This window comes from Lonchura striata, chromosome 9, assembly GCF_046129695.1.
Source record: "Lonchura striata isolate bLonStr1 chromosome 9, bLonStr1.mat, whole genome shotgun sequence".
NCBI lineage: Eukaryota > Metazoa > Chordata > Aves > Passeriformes > Estrildidae > Lonchura > Lonchura striata.
In genome coordinates, this window is record NC_134611.1 from 18,253,152 (window position 1) to 18,276,510 (window position 23,359).

Here is a 23,359-nt window from a genome sequence, read left to right on the forward strand (position 1 = left end):
TGTTCTCATTGAATAAATTTTATAAAGAGGCAAGAGGAAAGTACAGTCTTTCTAGTTGACCATCCCAAAGACAGCTAGGAAGTCACCTGAAAAAACCAACTGCAAGGCTCAGTTGCTACATATTTTCTTCAAATTAACATGTGCTTGAAAAAGAAGTAAAATTCCATGGAACTGGTTTTGTCCGAATTTGTCCTCTGGATTATGACAATACAACAATATAATACTGCCTCAAAAAAAAAAAAAAAAAATCTTTCCAGGAGCCTTCAGATAATGCTTACCATTAAAGTTTTCAACCCTGTAAAGAAGTATTTAATTATAGCTAAAGGAGTAAATTTAATCTGGAGACAGTATAAATCAATATTGTGGGTATAATAGAAAAGACAGCCAAAAATGATAAAAGTGCTTTTTTAGTAAAGCTGTTAAAGAAAAGGCCGTACCCTATAAGTGGTTTGTGTTAAAATGATATACAAGAGGGAAAACAACAATTACTTTTGTTCAGGTTTTTAGTTTTACATAAACTTAATTCAAATGTGCCAAGTAGAAATGACAGGCTGAATGCATCAAGTTACATTATAAACTCCTCCCTTCTTGACTTCTTTTTATTTAATATTTTTAAACACATGATTATTTTTTTAAATTATTTTCGTGTAATTCTATTTCTTATTAACAACAGTTGATTCAAGGCCATTTTCCTTCCTCCTCAATGTCATTAGCAAACAGAGCTTCCACAGACAATGCTCAAGGATCAGTCTTCTCTAACATGACAGAACTTGAGGCAAGAATACGGAATTCTTCACAGCTCTTCTCCAGACACAGCTTCTGGGTCTCCTGTTGGTCAACCAGCTGCTGTCACATGAATAGCTTTTTCCCCCCAAAACCTTAATTAGCTAAGACAAGTCTGTTCATGAGGCAGATCCAGATGGCTGGTTCCACTGCAATTTGGAGAATTATCCTTCTCCATACCACTATGCTTTCTTTGTATATATCAGTAGTGAATCTCAATGTGCAGCCATCAATTAATAAGTATCAAGTTGTCATCACTCTGTTGTCTGCAAAGAAAAAATTCACAAGTCTCCAATCAGCAAGAAATGCAATAGGAACCATCTACCCATATGAGCTCAGTTTTGATCCTTCTGTTCTCTGCTCTCTCATTTCCACATACAACCCTAACTCCTGCACTGGACAATGTGCAAAACCTGCTACAGTAGCAAAAGCTCTAGATTTTCACTTCAACCAGTGCCCTCAGCACTGCACAGCATATTATGGTGTCATTTATTATGCTCAAGCACACAAATCTCTTTTTCTGCACAGTGACTTGCAGGTGAAACCTGAAGCTGGGCCTGGCTGGAATTCTTGTTAACAGTTGGTTTTCATGTGCCCCCAGCAGCCATTGGGATACCTGCCCATGATCATCTCTCATGTTCTTTTTTGGCTAATTGTTGTACTTCTCAGGAAAACACTCACTAAAAACACCCTACTGACCTCCTGCAGCAGCAGATGAATGGAAAATAAGTTCTGTCTTTTCTGTAGCCAGCATTGCTATGGTCTTTTAGAAATTCATGTAAATCTGTTGCTGGAAAACCACTTTGTTGGTATTTCTGAAAGAAATAGCATTTCATTTACAACACAGGAGAAGTTAACTGGGCATGAAACATTCTAAAATTTCCTCTAGAGCGTGACAGTTAAACCAGATTATTTTGTTCAATAATTCAATATTGCTGTAGGAAGGAAAGAACCCATTTCTATCATAGAAACACTACATAGCTTGCTTTGTTCCACCAACAATGTATGTCACACAAAATTCACACTGTTCACAGATTCTCTTGTGTTTTGTTTGCTGCCCACAAGGCTAAACAAGTGAACTCAGGCCCTAACGGTATTGACTCTTCCTTGTTCAGAGTGAACTGCTGTGGTCACTGCAAGTGCCCTGGGCTCCTTTTCCCTAAAACCTATAATTCTGGATTTGAAGGGTTCCAGTGTGCATATTCAATATTGCCATGCTGAAAAAATGCTATGAAAAACACAAGTTTAGCATACTGAAACAGCTCCTAATTGATGTGTGTAAAATGCTCAGAGGGAAGAGTCAGTAAAACACCATTTTGCAGATCAGACCATCCAGTAAACTAAGAAGCCCAGACAAAGTTATATTTTGAGGTGCTTCAAAAGTGAAGCTCTTGCTTGGTCTGGAAGTTGTTCATGTCAGACCAGCCTTATTTTGCTGGCCTGCATCTGACACCAAGACAAGAAAGAGATGAGAGCTGAATGGTGTGATCCACATTGCCTTCCCACTGGTCACTGAGGCTACCAGGAGCACAAAGGGCAGAGAGCACTTGAGGTCAAAACAGAAGCAATTACCAAAAACTGAGGTTCACTTTCAGACAGTCCATACTGGAAATGGATGGCACAATATTAACTTGAACAAGAAGTAATGCACCTCTCAGAAGATATTTCCTTTTAACCACACATTTCTAAGCAGCACATTAAGGAGGCCTGGACACCTAAATGACCTTAGAGTTATCTGCTTGAACCTTTCCAAACTCCTGCCAAAGGCACATCTCTGAGATATCAGAAAACCCAGCCACCCTTCCAATTTTGCCACAGACTAAATGAAAAGATTTTAATCACTCATCACACATCAGAAGCAACAGTAGACGGTATGGTGTTGAGTAATTAACAAGAATGAATGCAAAACTGAATAGAAGAGTAACTGAAAACAAATGCTTTACCTTTATGGTGTCATAGGAGTCAGTAATGAGTGCAATAAAAAGGCTGAGGATCATGTATATAAACAGACTAATGAAGGAGTACAGATATAATCGGCTGAACATCCACACCAGGGAACTCTTCTGTTGGATTTGAGCAAATGTTGCAAACATATCATCACCATTGACCAAAGAAAACAGACATTCAGCCACTGTGTTCAGATCTTCAAACTAGAAAATGAGTACAAATTATTAGCAGAATGTAAAGATCAATCAAGACTCAAAGACTGAATTTTACTCAAAGCAGACAGAAAAGCCAACTAAGGCAATTAAATGCTACCACACTTTCGTGTACATTCAGGTCAAAATATACATCAGTAATAGAAACGTAGAAATATCATCTTGACTAAGCATGATATGTTGAGATCAGACATAAGAATATTTATTATCAAGAAATAAAACTTGTGATGTTCAACAGGCAGAACAGTCAATAACTGACCACCACAGAAAGCTACTGAATTATAAGCAATTGTGGACCTGCAGAAAAATATAATTCCATTTCTTAAAGCACAGCTGAAGTGATTTCACAGAATCTATACAGTAAATTAGTGGTAGTATGCTGGAAGCACAACCCAAATTCTCTGGCTTCCCCACTCTGCAGCATTACTGGAGTATGGGTAATAAATCAATACTGTGTTAAGGGGCTAGAGTCAGCACATAGCCTTCAGAACTCAAATGGTCTGAACTGAATTAGCAATCTGTCACTCAGAAAGCCCTCTAAGAGCTGTAAGTACAAGCTATAGCTTTATTATGAAACTGCTGGAGCACACCCTGCACAAAAATAATGGCTTAATTTCAAAGATAGTCTCTTAAATGCCAAACTCCATTTCCCCAAACTGGAATGTGTCCTGAGGCTAAAACCTTTATCTACTAGGTAAGCCCACTTCCCATTTTGCTCTGCCCTTCCAAGTAACTGGATTTCTTAACTATAATTTACTGGACAATATGAATTAATAGCCACATTAAAACATTGTGCATTATCAATGAACTAACACAACTGTGGCCCCATAACAAAAAAATGATGTGAAGAGGTATATGCTTGTAAGGAGACTATACTAGTGCACAGGAACAGCAGGTCTGGTTTACACCTATGGCATATTTTATTATTATTTTTTGAATTGAATTTTAAAGTCATTGTGAAACTCAGCAGTATATTATCCAGGAAGAAGGGAGGCATGGCACAGGTAATTTTTGAGCAACTCAAGTTTTGATGCACTGACACAGAGAGAGACCTGCTAAGGACTGCTCACCTGGAAGCCCCTGGACTGACACAAAATTCAGGATACCCACTCCCTCTCTCTGACTATAGTAGAGGGTGTATTTCTGTATTTTTGAGCATAAGGAGCTCTCCAGTGTTTCTGCACATCGGGGAAAACTCTTCCCATCTACCAGGATGGCTCAGTGGCTGGAGAGCCCAGGGAAGCCTTGCACAGTGCCACATTGCCTTCCTGTGGGACACTGGGGAACTGGCAGGAACAGGAATCCCCCGCAGCTCCAGCTGCTTTCCTCGACATTGATACATGACATTTAGGCAAGAGGTAGCATTTTCATAGATAAGCACGTTGTTGACTGTCCTTCCTTTGGGTCAGATAACCTACTTGTTGCAGGGAAGTTACAACAGTAATTATGCTGTGCCTTATAATGTTATAAACAACTGAGCCTCTAATGAGGCAAAAGATCCCACTGCATCCAGCATCCCCCAGAGAAATGTATTGTCATCAGCTGGGAACCTGCAGACTGAATAGCTGCATTGCTCAGAGGAGAGGATTACAGAGAGTTAGAGCAATGCAAGCTCTGGGGGCAGAGGAAGCTGCATCAAGCTCTGCAGCATGGCTCTCTGTGACAGACACACTGCGTGCACCCAGAGATGAAGAATGAGAGCTCAGACATTTGTTAGTCATTAACAGACATTTAGAATTTGCCACGACAGGAGTCTGCCTTTGTTCAAACTGTCTCATAGAACATCTGCCACGAGGAAAAGCAAACAAGCTTTAGGGCTGTTTTGGCTTGTGTTCTAGAATATACAAAGCACCTAGAATTACTCCTGCACCCAGGCTTCTGACAAGACATACCAGGCACACAGTTTGATACTAACCTTAAGAAAACAAACAAACAAACCCACAACACGCCCCCACACAGGAAGCATCAAATAAGACAAGCATTCATCCATCCCTTTATGAGTCACAATTTAGGAGCTCAAGTTTCATGGCATGGGAAAGATGTGGAAAAACAAGGCCAGAGCCAAAGAAATGAAAAAAAAAAAAGTTACAGGGAACAATTTAGTGCCTCTTTAACCCAGCTGAAGCGAGATTGCCAGAAGAGGGCAGAAGAGACAGACCAATGCACATGGCCTGGGCAAACCATCCCCTCGGCACAAACAGCCTGGTGCTGGAGACCACGCTGACTTCGAGCACACAGTAAAAGCAAGAATAGTTATTTTGTTAAAAGGAGCAGGTAGGAAGAGGTGCAGATGGAATGAAAAACAGTCCCATGTTCACATTACAGCTTTTAAACAGACATTTTCATTGAAGACACATTTCTGTTGGTTTGGCTAGGAGCTGTACACTCATACAGAGATATTCCCATCATTACACCACAAAAGGAGGGATACTGCTGATGTACCTTCTCATGATAAGGTCCCAGGACAATCCAACCACAGAAAGTATAGCCCAGATAGATCATCCCAGCACAACAACAAAACCTCAGCACTTTCGGCAGTGACGCCTGCATAGTTAAGATGAGCACCTACAAGTCAGAATGGAGCAAAGAAGGGGGGAAAAGGCAAAAAAATTAGAGTGAGATCTGGAAAAAAAGTTACATGTATATGTATATATATATGCTTTAATTGCTAGACATCTGATTCTCTCCTTACATTGTAGGTTTGAAAATATCCCAGGTATCGGATGACTCCAACCCAGACAAACAAAGTTGATGTTCCAAGTAAAATGCTGCAGACATCATAACTTGTGAGGTTCTGAGGGATCCAAACAGAGCATGTGGTCAAGTTACAAAGCAGTAGATATGTCAGCTTGACAGCTATCCAAGTTCCAGCAGTTTAAACAAACAAAGCAGGGCAGTCCAATACTGAAAGCCTGTTGCTACATCACAAAAATCAGATCAATGTGAACAGCAGTTATTTACCAAGATGGTTCAAACACAACAGTGCTGTAAATGGAAGTACACCTACACTGATATTACTGAAATTTTGCATGAAGTGTAAAGTCTGGAAGAAAAAAGCCCTTTGTTTGGTTGCAACACAGTTTCAAAATTAGATTGAATAATTCAAAATTTTTGTTCAAAAAGAAGGTTGCTGTTAAGTAAAGAAGCTCTTGTTCACTATTTAAAAAACATGAGCTACATCATTTACATGAAAAGTGACCCTTGGGACTACAGCCCTATCCATGCATTTACATCTCTGAACAGGTTCTCTGCCAGCGGTTCAGAACATGAGCATTGTTTTTACTACAACAAAATCTACTTGCACTTTACTTCAGAAGGCTAGACCTGGTTGCAGTAAGCACAAGACAGCCACCTAGCTCAAGTTTTCCTACCTTCAATTCCCACCTCAACCTACAGCCTGTGATCCCCAAGTGCTTCCTCTGAAGGCTGCTCTGGGATCTGCCCTTTGAGCCTCAGCACACATGAAGCAGGAGCAGCACACTACCTGCTCTGTTTTTCCCAGAATACAATGTTTTGTGAACACATGAATTGTTGACACACATCTATTGAAGATAAAATTAAAAAAAAAAAAAAGAAAAAAAAAGAAAAAAAAAAAAAAAGAAAAAACCAACCCCAAAAGGCTCCTGAAGGGCTGCCAGCTGGACAAAGCACATGTATTTCAGCAAGCCCAGGCAGGGAGGTGCAGGATGAGCAGGTCATGTTGTCTGTGCCTATGCTTGCCAGGAAAGCAAGCTGTGACAGCCACGTTTCCAGTCCCACAAGCCATCAAGACCCTTGTTTTGTTCAAGGGGAGAATTTGTGGTTTTCCAGTCCTGTATGTGCTACTTCTTACAGAGCAAACCACTCAGATTGTTGGGTCTTTCTGTTGGGAACTGTCTACCCACAGGTCCCATACCAGGGATTAGGGGTCTTAGTACTGTGAAAATAAGATGTTTAAATAGCTTACGTGGTCTTACTGAAAGACTTTGGGGAAGAATGACTGAAAGCTTTTATTAGATAAATTAGGAAATGGACTAAAATAAGCAAAGAGATGACTATTATAGCTCATTCCACCTGTCCCTAAATTAAAGCACATTACACATGGTTGTAGCAAGATTAGTATTTTAGCTGAAGTATGAAATTCTTACCTTGGCTTTTATTTCCATTTTTAGGATTGACCCAATGATTGTCATCACATCACTGATAATTACCAGGACATACCACCCGTTGAGGAACTCCAGGCGATCAGCAAAACAGACACGGCGCTTGCATTTCTCCAAGAAGAAATTCACAAATCTCTATTGACAAGCATTTAGATGTTTAGTTACAGGTCCCCTCAGATGATAAGTGGCAATGTTCAAGTTTCACACAACCCCTTTTCCTACAGCATTCACTGGAATGGTAGTTTAAAGCTAATTCTCAATAGCAACAGAAATAAATAGGAAAAAAATTAAGATGGATTTAGGCCAGTGAAAATGAACTTTCCATGGAACACTTGGTTTCATAACCTAACCATAGCCTGTTATCCCCTTTACCATAGGTTCTATCCACCTCTAGCAGAGCAAGGCCACTCAACTAAAGAAGTGAAAAAGAACTCAAATGCAATTACAGGGCAAGAGCTCTCATTTCCAAGAGAGCAAACAATATAACCTCTATGCCCAGCACAGCCCATCTGCTTTTACTTGCTCTTTTTGCTCAGGAATAAATGTGAAGTGCCTATTCCCGAGAGCAGTTTGACAATGCCTCTGTTGAATCATGTCCTCTTGACTCTTGGTCTTGTTTCCAAGCTACAAAAAGGATATGTTGAGCTAGATAAACAAGTATTTGTGTTTTCATATCCTACCTACCCTGGACTCTTCTTCTAACGCTTACCAAATGCTTACCAAAAAAAAAAAAAAAAAAAAAAAAGAAAAGCCAGAATTAGACTATGTGCTGTGCTTTATATTTTCTCCAGTTAGAGCTGGCTTTGAGGGATGTTCATTAAGGCATTAATTTATGACTAGACCTCTATGGGAATTCTACTCTGAAGCTAGGGAAGAAAGATTTGTGGTTTGGAAGTGCAGGACACCTGCTTGCAGCACAAAGACTCAGAAGTCATTGTGTCTAAAATCCTTGTGGTGGGGGCAGGGCAGAAGTCTCCTTCTTCTTTTGCCCATTGAGAGATACAACAAAATACTTCAAATTATAGCAGTACCCAAACAGAAATAAAATCCATTCACAGTTAGCAATTGTCCACCAAGATAAGTACATATACTTTCTAGATAATAGTAAGAGGGACATCTTGCAACACATTTACTCACTTTAATACTCCACATTTCAAAAGGTAACCCTTCACAAGACCAGCAGCAAAGAGGGCAGATTCCAAATAAGCATTAAGGTCATGAGCACTGCGCTTACCTTTTGTAGTCTCCAGGCAAGAACAATGGATCGTGTGCAGAGGATGAGAGAAGCCAAGCAACTTAATATGACAAATCCATCAAAGACTAGAGTATACTGAGTGTTTTTCTGGAGAACTGTAGAGACACAAGGAAATAAAGTAAGATTAGTCTTTTCACATCTCTTTTAATGCAAGTTCTGGGAGATTTTGTAACAATTCATGCTCAAATACTCTCACCCCATAAGCAGGTGGGTTACAAGCTATATCCTTCCTGCAAGCATATCTTGAACACAGTTCAGCAGAGAATTAAATCAAGACAGTCATGGAGACTTATGGGAATCCAGGGCATCCCTCTGAGCCCCAAGAACGAAAAATATGTTCAAGTTCTTCAAAATAAACCCAAAAATGGGTACATTAATATAAGTATCCTCCTTTTTACCTGTCCGTCTGTGCTTCCACAGTGTTACAACTACATGAGGCAAAAGAAATTCAGATTCGGTCTGTATCAACACCATAAAATTAAAAAAAACCTAGTCTGCAATAAGAAACTTGTTGGACTTTCTGTACTGTTTTCTTCTCATCCACAAATTTAAAAACCATAATGTGAATGTAAATTAGGTGTCTTCCTTTGCTTCCTCTCATTAATATCTTTTCCATAATATACATTTTAAACTATATGAAACAGGCCAACACTAATTTTTAATTTTTGCAATCACCCTTCAGCTCACCTTTATTACTGAATTATGCATGCTCCCTCAGCTGGCAATTAGACACAAAATAATATTCAGGAAGGGGTAGTTGAAAGACAACCAGAAGAAATTACTGGACAGAGATGCAAGCCAAGGCACTTTGAGGTTATTCAGAATATTCTATAAATTACCACTTTAGTATGGGTATAACATGGCATTATCAGAGAAAACCTGGCTTTGCCAAGGCAAAAGGCAGGCTGCTCAACATATTTATTAATCAAGATACTATATAGCACACTAAAAATATTGTTCCATCACAGTCCTTTACAACAAGTCAACACATGAGAGAAGTTACATAGTCTGTCACAGCTACTGTTTCTTTAAGGGCCCTTTAGTGCACGTTCCTGAGCTGTCAAACCAAGCCTTAACACTAAAAACACATGGCAGATGCCAGCCTTTGTTCATACACATCATTTCATCTACCAGCAGTGGCAAAAAAAAAGCCAACACAAAAAACAATCTTTCAGAAATAGTATGCTTCAATCAGTTAGAAGAAAAAAAATTGAAAGTTGTAGGAGGATTCAGTTGGAAATTTATCCAGTGTTAGTGGATTGAGTTATCTCAGAGCAGCACGACAATTAAAAATCTATGGAAGAAACATTCATCCTCCTTGCTCACCTGAGGTGGAGCTCACTGCTAACACACACTGGTATGCAGAGAGGATCATGTCATCTCACAACACCCTCACAAAAGGAATTATTTCCTAGCTCTTGATTAGCAAGAGGTAACAAATTGCATTAGGCAAGTTCATTGGTTTACAGGCAGGGGGATGGCCAGGCTGGGGAATGTCTTGCTGGACAGACTGCTACAGACCAGGGAAAGCAAAGGGAGACCCATAACTGCTGTTCTGCAGACACACAGGCACCATACTTACCTGAGTTAAATATGTGCCAGTCTTTGCATTCCTGAATGTCAGTGTCACTATCAAAATAGACCTTGATTTTTCCACTGTGGGCTCTATTATTGAAAGTTATCTGAAAATACAGAGCTACATCAGAAACAGGAGTAGCAAGATCACATTCCAGAAAAATAAATCCTGCTAAGTGCCTTGGATACAACATGTATTAATATTGTTGTTCAGATAGGTTTTAAGAAAGTTGTCACCCTAAATGATGGTGTAGACAACATGTATTGCCTAATGAGCAGTATTCCAAGAGGCCAAACTTCACACTTAGTCTTCAGATGAAGAACAATTCCTTATCCCTGTCTCAGGTTATAAAATTACCAACTGGAATATGTTACAAAGCAACACTGTCCCATGGCAGCACCATTTCAGCAGCCTTTGGGAAGGAGGGGTAAGGGCCAGGACATGCTCAGCTGTGCCTCTCCTGCAGGCCAGATATGAGGGTGACACACCTTAACCTAAGCTCTCATTACACAGACAGGGTTGGAAGTCCCACAGCCCATTTTCACTTACAGTATTTTGAAATGCATAGCAGTCAGGCAATTCACGGGCATGGATTGTCTGAAGAGCAATGCCTTTCAGCTTGAAGGAGATTTCAACCTGTATAAGCCTGGATATTTGAAAAAGTGTACAAATATATTTAAATATCACAGAAATACACACAAACCCCACAATCAGAATCCACCATATTAATATGAAAGAACAAGTTGGAATAATTTTAATAAACCCATCATTTTACCTATAAAATTCAAGATTGAAAAAAGAAGAATTCAACTTCAGTTCTGCCTTCTTACTAGTTAGTTCCTTTGGCTTTAAAAGGATACATTCTGGAAAGATAAGAGGAAAATATGTTATCATAAAAACTTCACATTGAAAGTAGCATTAAACTGAGATGATCAGTGTGCATATCAAGTCCTTATCAGGCAAAACATTAATTTTGAGCAAACCTATTCAGAGGCCCAGCTAGCAGGGTCAGGAGCAGGTTTGTGTACCAGCTCGTGAGCAGCTAGCAGCCAGGGCTGGGCTCTGAGAGGCAGCAGGGGCACACACCCAGGGAAGGCACAGGCTGACCAGCATCCAGAATTCCCTATTTGAACCTCCTGCACAGAGGGGGAAGAGGTGTGTTTGAGAAAAAGAACAACAAAACACCACCTCACCATCAACTACAAAGATTTGTATGTGGTTGAAGAGAACCTCTTACAATCACAGCTGTCTTTTCTAGACAGGTGCTAAAAACCAAGAGGGAAATAGGCAAGAAGCATGGCAATGTTCCTGTGATTGCCACAAAAATAGCTACTGGTTTTAAGTTTTAGAACTGGAATTCAAGTACTCCACAGCAAGACATTTTAAGTACAACAATACTGTACCTGTTTCAATAGAAACATCTATGTTCAGTGTATCATTGGAAGGAAGCATTGTGCCTTTCTTGTACTGTTGTTTACAGATTTTTAAGCCTGATTCTTCATGTTCATAACCAAGTGTTCCCAGGGATATGTTCTTTAAGTGCCTGTACTAGTTTAAAAACAAAAACAGTAGAAGTTAGAGAAAGCGATCTCTTTTTTTGTATTAGATAGCAAACTGAAACCTCAAGGTTATATGCATGAATACAGGTTTTTAAATTAAAAAAAAAAAAAAAATCTTTATTTTCACATAAAAGTTTCCCAGTCAATTTGCAGACAAGAGGGCTTCTGGCCACTAGTTAGCAGTGATCAGCATCCTGGTGACAGAGTGACCAGGAGCCCTGTGCCTACTGGGCTGCCTGCAGATAATCACCCACATGTCAGACAGCTGCTCTTTAGATGCCTGGCAGAGACTTTAGGGCAGCATTGCTGCTAACCACACACCTCCCAGGGATATCTCCACCTCATGAAAGTGACAGTTTTCACACCAACTGAAACTCCATCGTTGTACACAAGTCACAGTTCTTATCAAATCCACACCAAGACCAAGCCCAAAGCAGCTCCCCGTGTGACCACAGAAGAGGGAAGCCATGCATTCACTGTAAAGCCAGCAACCAGGGTTCCCTGCCTGAGCTCGAGCAGCCTCCAAAAGTAACTTAACCTGCCTGCTTTACACAAGCACAGAAGCAGCTGAAAACATGCCTGTGAGAAGGTACTTTCTTTTTCCTCTTACTCCAGAATACAGCAAAAGTCACCTTCTTCATTTGCAAGGTACACTTGAAAACAAGGACTAAAAGTGGGAGCAAATAAAGCTGTGCCAAACCAAGCATTGTCCAGACATGGATCAGCCCTGAGCAACACCAAGAACTACATTCCAACCCAGTCCCCTCCAGACTTGCTTTCCAGCCTTGGTGTCTACTGGAAGCAAGAAGCACCCTCTGATCCCTGGAGTCACACCTTCCATTCCTGCACAAGTGAGACAAACCCCCAGGGCACAGCTCTTCTGGTGGCCTGTGGCTCCCCAACAGCTGATCCATGGACTAAGCATGAAGGACAGGAGATCAATGACTAACCATGAAGGCAGCTGCCTGCCAGCTCAGTTTCCCAAGAGCTTACACTGTCCAAGAGAAGCCAGACAGACCCATTGCCTTTTAGGGAAGAAGGCAAGAACACATAGCAATTCCTAAGTTTTTGAAGAAAGCATTTAGCTTTCTTGGAGGCCTGAAGTAAATAAACATGGGAAATCAGGCAAGGTTTCCTAATTACTTAAAAATTTGTTCAACTGGCTTTGATAAAGATTAGTCCCTTTTCCTGTTTAACATGGATTTCTTTATTATGCAATATTCACTGTCATCCCATTTCCCCCTTCCTATGGGCATTGTGGCCACTATCCCATCTCCTGAGGTACAGCATCCCACCAGTCATTAACAACCACACACTGCATGTCCTGAACTGGAACTGCACCAGAAACTACCACACAAAGCTCTGCCTTGCAGTGCCACTTTGAGTACAGAGTTCTGACAGCCCAGGAGTGAAGCATGGCCACCTCACCCTGTCAGTATGTGAGCTCAGAGCAAGCCACATCTGACTAAGGCAGCTCAAGTGAGTGGAAACAGCAGCTGGTCACAGCTCCTCATCCCACTGAGGCATCTGCAGAGCACTGCCCCAGCCACGTGTGTCCCCAGGCTCTGCTCTCCTGGCAGCACAGCACGAGGTGCTGGGCTACCCACATGCCCTTCCAAACAACAGTATGAAACAATACAAGCAAAATTCCTGTTTATAAAATTTCCAAACAGCCTCAGAGCTGGCAGCAGAATCTCCTGGTCTTACAGCCTCTGCCACAGGGCAGAGCACAAGAGTAACAGCTTCACACAGCTGCTTCATATCAGCAACTTCAGCTTGAACCCAGCAGAGAAGCAAGGGAAACCCGTGTACTCTTCCAAGTGTAAATGTATGTTTGGGCTTTTGTGTTGGTGGTCTGTTTGGGATTTTTTTCCCCAAAGTGCTAAAATATTCCCAGTGGTATATTACACAGAGGCTAAAATTTGGGTTTTACAGCTCCAGCTTTGCTGTGCACAATTACTATTTTCTGTAATGTTGTATCCTGTCCTTCTGCTTCACCCAGCCAACCATGCATTTCAAAAACACAAGAACACAACCAGAACACTAAATCCCATGGCTTCTATCTGCCCATCTCAAAATTGAAAAAAAAAAAAAAAGCTTTGCTTTTAGGCTGGGAGTCATCTAGATTGGCTCTTCCCACAAGGCACCCCTAGAGACAGATAAAAAAAAGGCAACAGTAGTCAACGTTCACCTGAAAGTATGCTTTTTGAATTCTTACATGTGATATAAAAGTCTCAGAAATGCCACAGGACACTAAATAACTCAGCTTTCACAATTTAAATCTCCTTAAAGGATATAAGATTTATACCACACAAACATTTTATGAAGAGACCTTTTTTCTGATGCCTGGCTCATTCTTGAGGATATAAATCTATTATTTCTCTACTGTCTTGTATCTGGAATTCACCTCAGCCTTAGTGCCTACAAAAGAAGGAAAGTGAAAGCAAGCAAGGAAGAAAAAAAAAGAAAAGAAAGAAAGCATGGTTTATTGCAGAAACAGTGGCAAAATTGAGAGTTCAAAGAAAGACTGAGAAAACTACTTCATCATTCATTTCAAATGCCAGGAATGAGTCCTAGGTCTTGTCCAGCACATTTGATCTGCTGTGGCTTCCAGGAGAGCAGCAAGCCCCCATGAGTGGATGACTGAGAAAGGTTTGGCCCTTCACAGCCCTGCAGCTCTCAGATGTTGCTGGGCACAGCTGCAGTGGCAACATGACTTTATTCCAGGTGCCAAAGCTCATGTGCCAAAGCCAGCGAAAATGGAAGGTGGTTTAAAGCCACTTTTTATTCATCCAGTGTTAGTAATTTCTGGGTTCATCATCATTCCCAATACAAGATCATTTCATATTCCAGTGTCTTTCATCTCGTGACTTCCAAATGTATTACTGTTAAATATAAAAACATTTACAGAATTTTCATCCCAGATTTATTCACTTTTCTCTGACAATTGTAAAGGGGATCTTATTTCAAATATCATCACTAACCAGGGTGAATGCCCCTCTGCTCCTAAGTACCATATTCCCCATTTTGAGGCCTCAAGCCCTCCCTGCAAAGCTGCAATTCAGGAGAGCTGTTAAGGACATAATTTTTTAAAGCAGCATAGGCACCCATAGCAGCATTGAGACCCATAGGCCTTCAAAGTAAGACCTAAACCAAGGTTCCAGTTCATGAACATGACCGGTTTTCAAATTTTTTGGATTTTGGTATTAAGAACTACCTGAGTAAAATTCTGTTTTGAATTAATCTCCAAGAAACAAAAACTCAGCTACAACACAAACTTGAAGACACTCCATTTACACTGATTAAGTGAAATACCAAAATGAAATCCAAGAATAGAAACAGAAAATCAGAAACCTAGCAGGAGTTTATAGCTGTAGCTTCAGCTTTAACACAGTTATAAACACACACTCACACCTACCTGATTAATAACATAAAAAATGCTATCATAAGCATCCTGTTGTGTATATATACTGCAGCTGTAGTCGTCTTCATCATTTCCAGAATAGCCTTTCAGGAACAGGTGTTTAAATGCAACAGTGTTTTCCTCCTTGAATGAGACCACCAGCTGGTTACTCAAACCAAAAAAAACAAGCTGACAAGAGAAAAAAAAAAGAAATGGATTTTAATTTTGAACACTGTTCAAGCAGCAGCATTTTGGAAACAGCTTTAAATTACAATAAATACAAACCAGACAGGTGCCTGTTGCTGTAACTCTGGCAGGAGAAGAGAACCCATTAACCAATGGCATAAGATACCCAAAGCCAAGGTTATCACATGCAGGGGAAGTGAAAACAGAATCTAACTGAGCAGACAGCTACATCACTTGCAGCTTTTACATATCATGGACCAACAACTCCAACTGGGATTTGCAAAAACTTCCTTGAAGGATGCAAATGGCACACAAGCTAACTTAACAGCACACCCTGCTACCCTGAAAGGTTCTGCTTTGCTATAAGCAAATTCCTGCACCTTTCCTACCTCTGGCATGGCACAGGATTAGAGCAATAAAAAGCCTCAGCTGCCTGACCCAGGTGCTGCTTAAGGAAGCTATAACAAGGAGGAACAGCAAACAGCAGTTACTGCTGAAGACTTGTGTTCCCCTGCCATTTGAATAGTCCTATTTCCACCACCACCACCAAGCAAAACATAAACAGAGCCTAGAAACTGCTTGGTTTTCCACAAGAGTTTCTTCACAGGCACAGTAGCAGGAGGATATCCCCAAGCCCCGGCCATGTGCCTGACATCTGAGCAAAACCAAGGGGTGACAAGAAAAGTCTCAAGCAGCAGTCCAAAAAATCTTGTGGCCTTTGAAGACCAAGCAGCAGAGCACCTCTTTGCTCACAAAGGATAGTGGGAGACTGGGGCAGCAGACAGAAAAATTGCATGTTCAGTGATACCCCCAGAAATGGGAGTCTGTAGGTTAGGACAGATGGCAGTACTGAACCTTTACAGAGACATGTGAAGTTGTACTTTGTGTCATCATTCACATGCAAAGTCTACTGTCCTGTCTTCGAAGGAAGAGGAACAAGCCAGAACATATATTTAGCTGTTCCTGCAAGCTGTCAGATGTCTGTCCTGCATTTCAAAGGTTCAAAAAACATAATTTTTACCTATGTGTGTGTCCCATTTGGCTTCCCTCCATATGCAGTCACTGTAAAATAACCAACTGAACTGTGATACCAGTGCAGTTTACAAACACCCGTTTCTTTGCCTCCATGTAGTATCTCAAACAGTACATGATTTTTCAAATGCATTATTTGCTGACAGAAGCAAGAGGCACATCCAGTTCCTGCAGCCCAGCCATCCCATCATCAGATACCATTGCATCCTCACAATGAACTTTAATTTTCTGATTAGATACCAGGAAACATCACTTTTGAAATAGCCTGGTGAAACTGTAATCTAAGAATGTACCAAAAATCAGTACTGTGACAACAAGCCTGAAGATAGTGCTGAATTTAGTGGGAAAAATAATTTGTTTTAAAGTATGTCAAAAATGGCAAAATGTCTGGTCAAACACTACTCTAAAATTCTCCAGGAGACTTTTATAATTTATGTTATTCTTCCCCCTTGAAACACCTTTCATAGTATTTTTCCTTTATGAACTGAAGTGGAAGGTTCAAGGCAGTAACAAGTACCCAGGGATGGTAAAGGCCCAGAAGCACAGACCTGCTTCTCTTGCCCTTCATTGCTACTCTAAGAGTAAAACCAGAGGATTACCTGTGTTGTAACCATAAGTATCTTCAAAATCTGCAAAGCCAATTTCCAGGGTATCTGTCGTCTTGCTCTGTATTTTTCACATGGGTTCATGAAGTAAAACTTCAAATCCTCTTTCAAAGCTGTCTCTTTTAGATCTAAATCTGACTGAGTCATCATATTTCTGCCACAGAAAACATTAATTAGAAAACAACAGAATATTTCAGCAGATAATTTCCTCATTGCAATATCACCTCAGATTACCACTACATAGAAGGCCTAAAAGAGCTTTTGGGTTATCTTACGGAAATGCAAAAATATTTTCCTGTGATCACATCATTAAAACCATTCAAACACATCTGATCATGAAAACACGCCATTTAGACAAATAATTGATAGGCACTAAAATAAGGGGGTCTGTAACAGAAAGAAATGTAGACGTGCTATTACTCTCTTAAAAATCCATTTGAAACAAAGAGGGACCACTGTTAACATATTTGTCTGAACAACCCAAAGAAAAAGGTGTCTTTAAGATTAAGCCAGAGCAGGTTTTGCACAGACTTCTGTTATGAACATGCAGCTTCAAGGGCTACATTCACAGGCATCTATTTATTTAAATACCTGGGCATGTAAAATCAGTGGACCAAGTACAGAGGATTGTTGTTGTGTTTTAAATCACTTTAAGTTTCTCTTCTTCAACTGAATGGGACATTGAAAAAACTTTCCCCATCTCCCAGTCACTTTAACCCAGGGCTATGTTCAGTGTATCATTGGAAAGAAGCATTGTGCCTCTCTTGTGCTGTTTTCCAGTGTCTTACATTTTCAGAACTTTCCTACTTCACACACAGATCAGAACACAATGTGTAATCTTTTTTCTCTTTACATGTTAAAAGTATCATATCTGACACCAGCTGATTATGAGTCCCATTTACCACTGAGAATGTTGTTCCAAATATTCTGAATTTTATAAAGGACAATATTTTGTCTGAGGCTCAAAACCAAAAGTATCAATCCCAAGTTTTCAGATACTTGGAATACTTTTTCATTTTTAATTTTTGTGTCCTCACCTCTCTGAAGTGCACAGATATTTAAGCTCAAATTGTAGATCACAAAGCACATTTGATTTGCTAGAACCAGCTGTCCACAAGAAGAGAAATTTCAGTTAAAGGAGGACAGTAAGCTGACACTGTGGTGTTTCCTCAGAAGAGGAAGTGAAAACAACAAAAATTCTATTTTAATATTAAAAGCTCAAAAGTTATCTTTCCTACACAGCCTTAAATCAATCTTTCATGAAGATGATGAGAGGCAGGATGATTCTGGCTTTTGAAGCAGGAAAAACATGGGAAGTTTCCAAGAAAGAGAAACTGTGGGCAGCATCCCTATTTAAACTTATAATAAAAACATACTGTAACAGTAACATCCAAGATACAAAAACTTTCAAAGATGCAAACACACCTGCCAGAAGAGCATGCGATAATTGCAGCTGTGAGCACTGATTAAGCAAACTGGTACATACATGCTTCAGTCCTGCACTGACACCAAAGACATCACTGCCCCTGTCCCAGTCTCTCTCCAACAGGCAGAAGATTTGTGTGAGCACACAGTGAACAAGAGCTAACCCAGTGTGAAAGTGATAGGAGGAGGTGGGAAAGAAAGAGGAAACAGAACAGCCAAATCTGGTCACATTTTAAAGCATGAAGATATGACATAAGAACCACTCCCAAGACTTCAGTAAAATCCTTCCCTAAGCCTCCAGTAAAAGCATATCAGAAGTGACAAATCTTTAAAAATAAAAAACCAACCATAAAAAAAACAGGTCAAAACCACCACAAATCAAACAGCAAACTTTATAATAATCTTTTCTCTTTTTTTACTATTCAAATACATAGCATGAAAAACATAATGGTTTACTCCAAAGAAGTGTGTCAAGACCTTACAGCTATTCCAAAAACTTGATATTGATTAATAACAGCACTTTCCCCTTTACACAACTCTCATTTGTAGCTAGATATTATTTTCATTAGTGTCTTTAGCTCCCTTTATTAATTAACTGTAAAAAATATGAGCAGGAAATTTGTCAAAGAAAGCAGCACATTTTTTTGGCTTAAGAGAGAGATTGAAGATTCAAGCCTGTATCAATGTTGGGCTGTGGCTTCCAATTAAAAAAACAGGAATTCTCTGGTGTAGTACTTAAGAAATAATTCCTTTTTAAACAGGTGAAACAGGTAACAGGGCAACTGGTAAAATAGACCAACTGGTTTTGAATTAATTCATTTCTAGGATAGATTAAAAATTACATCTAAATAGATCACGTTAAATCAGCAGAACTATAACCTTCAACCAAAGCACTGAAGTTTAAAAGCTCCAAGAGATTACCAGTGACCTACCATATTTAAAACAAACCATCTAATTCTACCACATGGTCATTAGCCTAATAATCTAAACCTGCGAAACAAAGTACCCAGCTCAAGACAGAGCACTGAAGCAATTAAATTCTGACACATTAATGTAATTAACACCACTCAATGGGTTTCCATAGTGTGTTTTGTGAAGCACTGACACAATCAAATTTTTTGTTAATGAAGACTAACTGTACAATGCATGCTTAGGTGCACATCCATGTGTCTCATATATCATAACTGTTACTAACTCAGTTCTAACAGCTGCACTGCTGTAACCAACACTTCATCGCTGTAGCTGGTAGGACAGTCTCGTTCAGCTGTTTTGTAGCAAGGCATTTTAGAGCTCAACATTCCATTCAAGAAAGAGGTTTCAACAGTAAGGACTACAATTTACAGCTACCTACTCATGAAATATACTTGTAGTCGTTAGCTCTTCACCCAGCAGAAAAAGCACCATTAAATCAACTGGCTAAAGTGTGCTTAGTAAGTGAGCACAGTCACTTTCTTTAATGAGTAACTCACTAGTACAGCGACACTAACAGCGTCCATTCAGAGCTCCGTATCTGCTTGAGCTCTGTATCCTGGACAGGTATTAACGAGAGCCCTGGGGTCCTCAGGGAGCAAGAAGGCGGAAAAAACCCGAAAAAAAAAAAAGCCATCATTGAGTCGAGATCTACATGTCAGCCGGGGCAACCCCAGCTTCACCTTCCCGATCTCTAAGCTCAGCACTCTGGCAGAGGACGGCACCGCCTCACTCTCACAAACGGAGGGAGAGCCCCGCCGGCAGGGCTGACACCGACCCAGCGGCGCGGCCGCCGCGGGAGGAGCGGCCGCAGCCGGGCGCGCCCGGAGCGCTGCGCCGCGGCAGCTCCGTGCGGCGGGCAGCTCCGTGCGGCGGGGCAGCACCTTAACGGCGGGCAGCACCTACCGGCGGGCAGCACCTTACCGGCGGGCAGCACCTACCGGCGGGGCAGCACCTACCGGCGGGCAGCTCCGTGCGGCGGGCAGCACCTACCGGCGGGCAGCACCTACCGGCGGGCAGCACCTACCGGCGGGCAGCACCTACCGGCGGGGCAGCACCTACCGGCGGGGCAGCACCTACCGGCGGGGCAGCACCTACCGGCGGGCAGCACCTTACCGGCGGGCAGCACCTTACCGGCGGGCAGCACCTTACCGGCGGGCAGCACCTACCGGCGGGCAGCACCTTACCGGCGGGGCAGCACCTTACCGGCGGGCAGCACCTTACCGGCGGGCAGCTCCGTGCGGCGGGCAGCACCTACCTGCGGGCAGCCGCCGCCCGCTGCGGCAGCCCTCCCGAGCGGCTGCCCCGCGCCCCCGGTGCTGCCGGGCCGGCTCCCGCTGCCGGGCGGGCTGACCCGCGGGCTCGGCACCGCGCCCACCCCGGCCCGCTTCCCTCACCCGCTGGCGGCGGCCCGCCCGCCGGGGAGGGACTTGAGGGGGATGTCCATGGCCGCGGGGTTCGGCCGCCGCCCGGACGGGGCAGGACTGCGGCGGAGCAGCCCGGGCCCCGCAGTCCGCCCCCGCCTTTATGGGCCCGGCGGAGGAAGGAGGGCGCCCGCCGCCCACGTGCGCTGCGGCTCCCGCTGCCCCTGCCCGAGCGGGCTCTGCCCGCCAGGGAAAGGCTCGCTGCTCTCCGGCACATGCTGGGACTCTCGGGGATGTCCCGAGCGGGGCTGCTGTGGCACTTGGGGATGTCCTGTGCAGGGCTGAGGGTTGAATGGATCATCCTGGTGGGTCCCCTCCAACTCACCATAATCTCTGATTCTGTCATAACAGTAGTTGCCTTACTGCTAGCTAGTAGTTGTAGACATGGCAATAACATGCAGGGAAGACTGCAGGTGAGATTAGCTACTACAGAGTTGGTTTTCTTGCAGGTCAAGAGGTATTTAGTTCCTCAGAGGATGTGGTTTAATGCAGTTACAGGGCGTTCAAAACAAAATGTAGATTCATAAGAGGCATCATTGCAGCAACTGAGCTCTCTACCTGCCCACACAGTGGGCATGGGCAGCACAGGATTCTTACATAATGCTCTCAGATGATGCTGTGGTTGTGGTCACACTGTAAGGGAGAAGAAGGAACAAAAGCCTAGGCAAATATCCATACACAGTTTCTCAATATTAGCTGCAAGAGCATTGTGTCAGCTCACGCATGAAAGTTTTCTCAAGGCTTCCTCTGGCATTAGTTACTGCTTGAGGCAGGAAGATGCTCCTCACAGGTGCTGCCACAAATTTTGTTTTTTACAGCAGTGTCTGAGTGTTTTCCTACCTCTTGTTTCCGTTCCTGTCCCTCCATCTGCCAGCTAAATTATGCCTTTAAACATTTTAATACTGGATAGGTATGAGCACATCTGAATTTAATTTCTTATTCTTTTGTATACACACTGTTTACCTACTCTCAAGAATGTGCTTCAATCCAACATGAAAACTGGTACTGGAAACAAGTAAGCCCATCACCTCTTCCTCTCAGTGTAACTTCATTATGTTAAAAGATCCAGGCTCTGCTGAAAACAAGAAGTTCTCCCTAACTGTATATGCAAAACATTGGCATTGAAATAAGCCTTGGTAGGAAAACAGCTGCTGCCCAATACAGCACTCTGCAACTTATTTTTATGAGGAAGTACTGACTATTGGTATGTTCAGGTGACTTCCCAGAGCCCAGTGAGAATCAGAACAAAGAAAATCTCTTACCCTTCACAGCATCTCAGTCAGGGCTGAAAGCTCTGTTTTCCTTAGGAGGGCATATTTAAACATGAGTTTATCAGATGCTTTATCTGCTTCCTTCTTCTCCCCAGCTGCATTTTACACTTCTATCTGTGCCTGCTTGATTGTATCAGCATAAAGATACCAATGTCTCCAGGATGCAGCTTTGTATGTGCTACCAGCATTGCTAATGCTGAGATCACTGATACTCTGAAGTCACAAGGGTTTTTTAAGAATAAGATCATTGTCACATATCCTGGCTCTGCAGGGCCATAACCAGCACATCATATGTTGATAAGATTTAAAAGTCTCACCACACACACAACAGCAGCAGTCACAGATCTGGCAGAGCTGTACTTCATCTCAAATGCAGCCAGCAGACTAGAAAACACAGCACTGGCTGGCTTCTTCTCAGGTAAGCAAAATATGCAGATGAAGACCTTAAATACCAAGGATCACACAGGTCAGAAACCTGGACAAGCAAGCACTTAGACTGCCAGCAGTAGCACAAAGATGAACAATGTGAGTTTGAGTGCCAGCTTTTTTCTTTTAAAAAAACAGAATGTAAGTATGAGATATATTACACAAGCAGCATTTATTTTCCCAGTCAGAACTGGACATTTTGAGCAGTTGTAAGCCAGTAATCTTTCAGGGTACTGTCCTTCCCCAGTGTAACAACCTGCACCCATAGCCAGAAACACATGATTGCTGCCCTGCTAAATTTATAAGCAATCCTGTTTTTTTTTTTTTTCCCTCACCCCATCCTATCCTTTGTTTTAAACATCCTTCTCCTTCTTATAGATAGTCCATCCCTCTGGCTTCACAGTCTGCCCCTGCCCATTACTGTCTGAAGGCAACATCAACCCTTTCCTCCCCAAACCTACATAACTCCCAGCAATGCTAAATTAAAAGTTGTGGAAAACAGAAGTAACACAGACCATGGTTTCCCAAATAATTTCTGCATCCCAATTGATTGACTTTTTAGTTGTAGCACAAGCACATGTCATAACTTAATGACTCTACCAGGGATTTCACTGCTTCACTTCAGGCAATAGAAACCAATCTTCAGTGGAAGACCTTGCCACTTGTATTAGGAATAGGAAAACTCTATAAACAGTGTATTTTCCTGCTTTGTGGTCACCTGTTGTAGATCTCCATGCCTTATGCTCATACTGCAGGCTTTTATTAACAGGCTTTCTCTCTGCTATTCTAAAACTCTGTAAGAATTTGATACTTTAGAGCTCTGTCAAATTTTGTTGAAACTTGCTGCCAATTCAATAAGTTAATGGTGATAAAGCACATGTTCTACCCCATTTCTAAATGAAATCAGACCATTTATTGCCTTATAACTGCATTGGCAAAGAATTCTGTACCTCTTTACAAAATATACCTGTATTTTAAGTTAATTATTAGCTTTCTCTTAACTCTGTATGAAAAAGCCATGCAAGTCTGCCTTCTGCATTTCATTGATCTTAAAGTGCTTGCCACCCTTGCCAGGGTTCCTTACATAAATTACTGTACACAATAGTGATGTGCACATTATATCTTGTGTGTTGTCAAAGATCCA

General features: G+C 41.8%; 1 protein-coding gene across 7 annotated transcripts; it reads right to left on the reverse strand.

Moving 5' to 3' along the window:
- Window positions 1-565: 565 nt before the first annotated feature.
- Window positions 566-20,672, reverse strand: MCOLN2 (mucolipin TRP cation channel 2). 7 transcript variants are annotated; one of them, XM_021529980.3, is made up of 14 exons: window positions 20,492-20,672; window positions 16,695-16,854; window positions 14,893-15,066; window positions 11,319-11,463; window positions 10,691-10,778; window positions 10,465-10,561; window positions 9,922-10,021; window positions 8,319-8,434; window positions 7,070-7,219; window positions 5,635-5,736; window positions 5,385-5,507; window positions 2,727-2,933; window positions 1,483-1,598; window positions 566-1,049 (listed from the first exon to the last, which is right to left on the reverse strand). In XM_021529980.3, the coding sequence occupies exons 1-14, from the start codon at window positions 20,539-20,541 to the stop codon at window positions 1,013-1,015; spliced, it is 1,665 nt and encodes a 554-aa protein (XP_021385655.3). In that variant the 5' UTR covers window positions 20,542-20,672; the 3' UTR covers window positions 566-1,012. The 7 variants fall into 7 exon arrangements, with proteins under 7 accessions (XP_021385655.3, XP_077641551.1, XP_077641553.1 ...); XM_077785425.1 differs by lacking the exon at window positions 20,492-20,672 and adding an exon at window positions 20,353-20,445; XM_077785427.1 differs by lacking the exon at window positions 20,492-20,672 and adding an exon at window positions 20,319-20,413.
- Window positions 20,673-23,359: the final 2,687 nt, after the last annotated feature.

Bases quoted from the DNA above. Each gene is read 5' to 3' on its own strand.
- MCOLN2 (XM_077785424.1), bottom strand. From the start codon at position 16,913: ATGAGGAAATTATCTGCTGAAATATTCTGTTGTTTTCTAATTAATGTT. The intron at 10,562-10,690 runs GTAAAATGATGG...TCAAATATCCAG, and splicing joins TTCAATCTTGAATTTTATAG to GCTTATACAGGTTGAAATCT. The intron at 7,220-8,318 runs GTAAGCGCAGTG...GCTTGTCAATAG, and splicing joins TTGCCTGGAGACTACAAAAG to AGATTTGTGAATTTCTTCTT.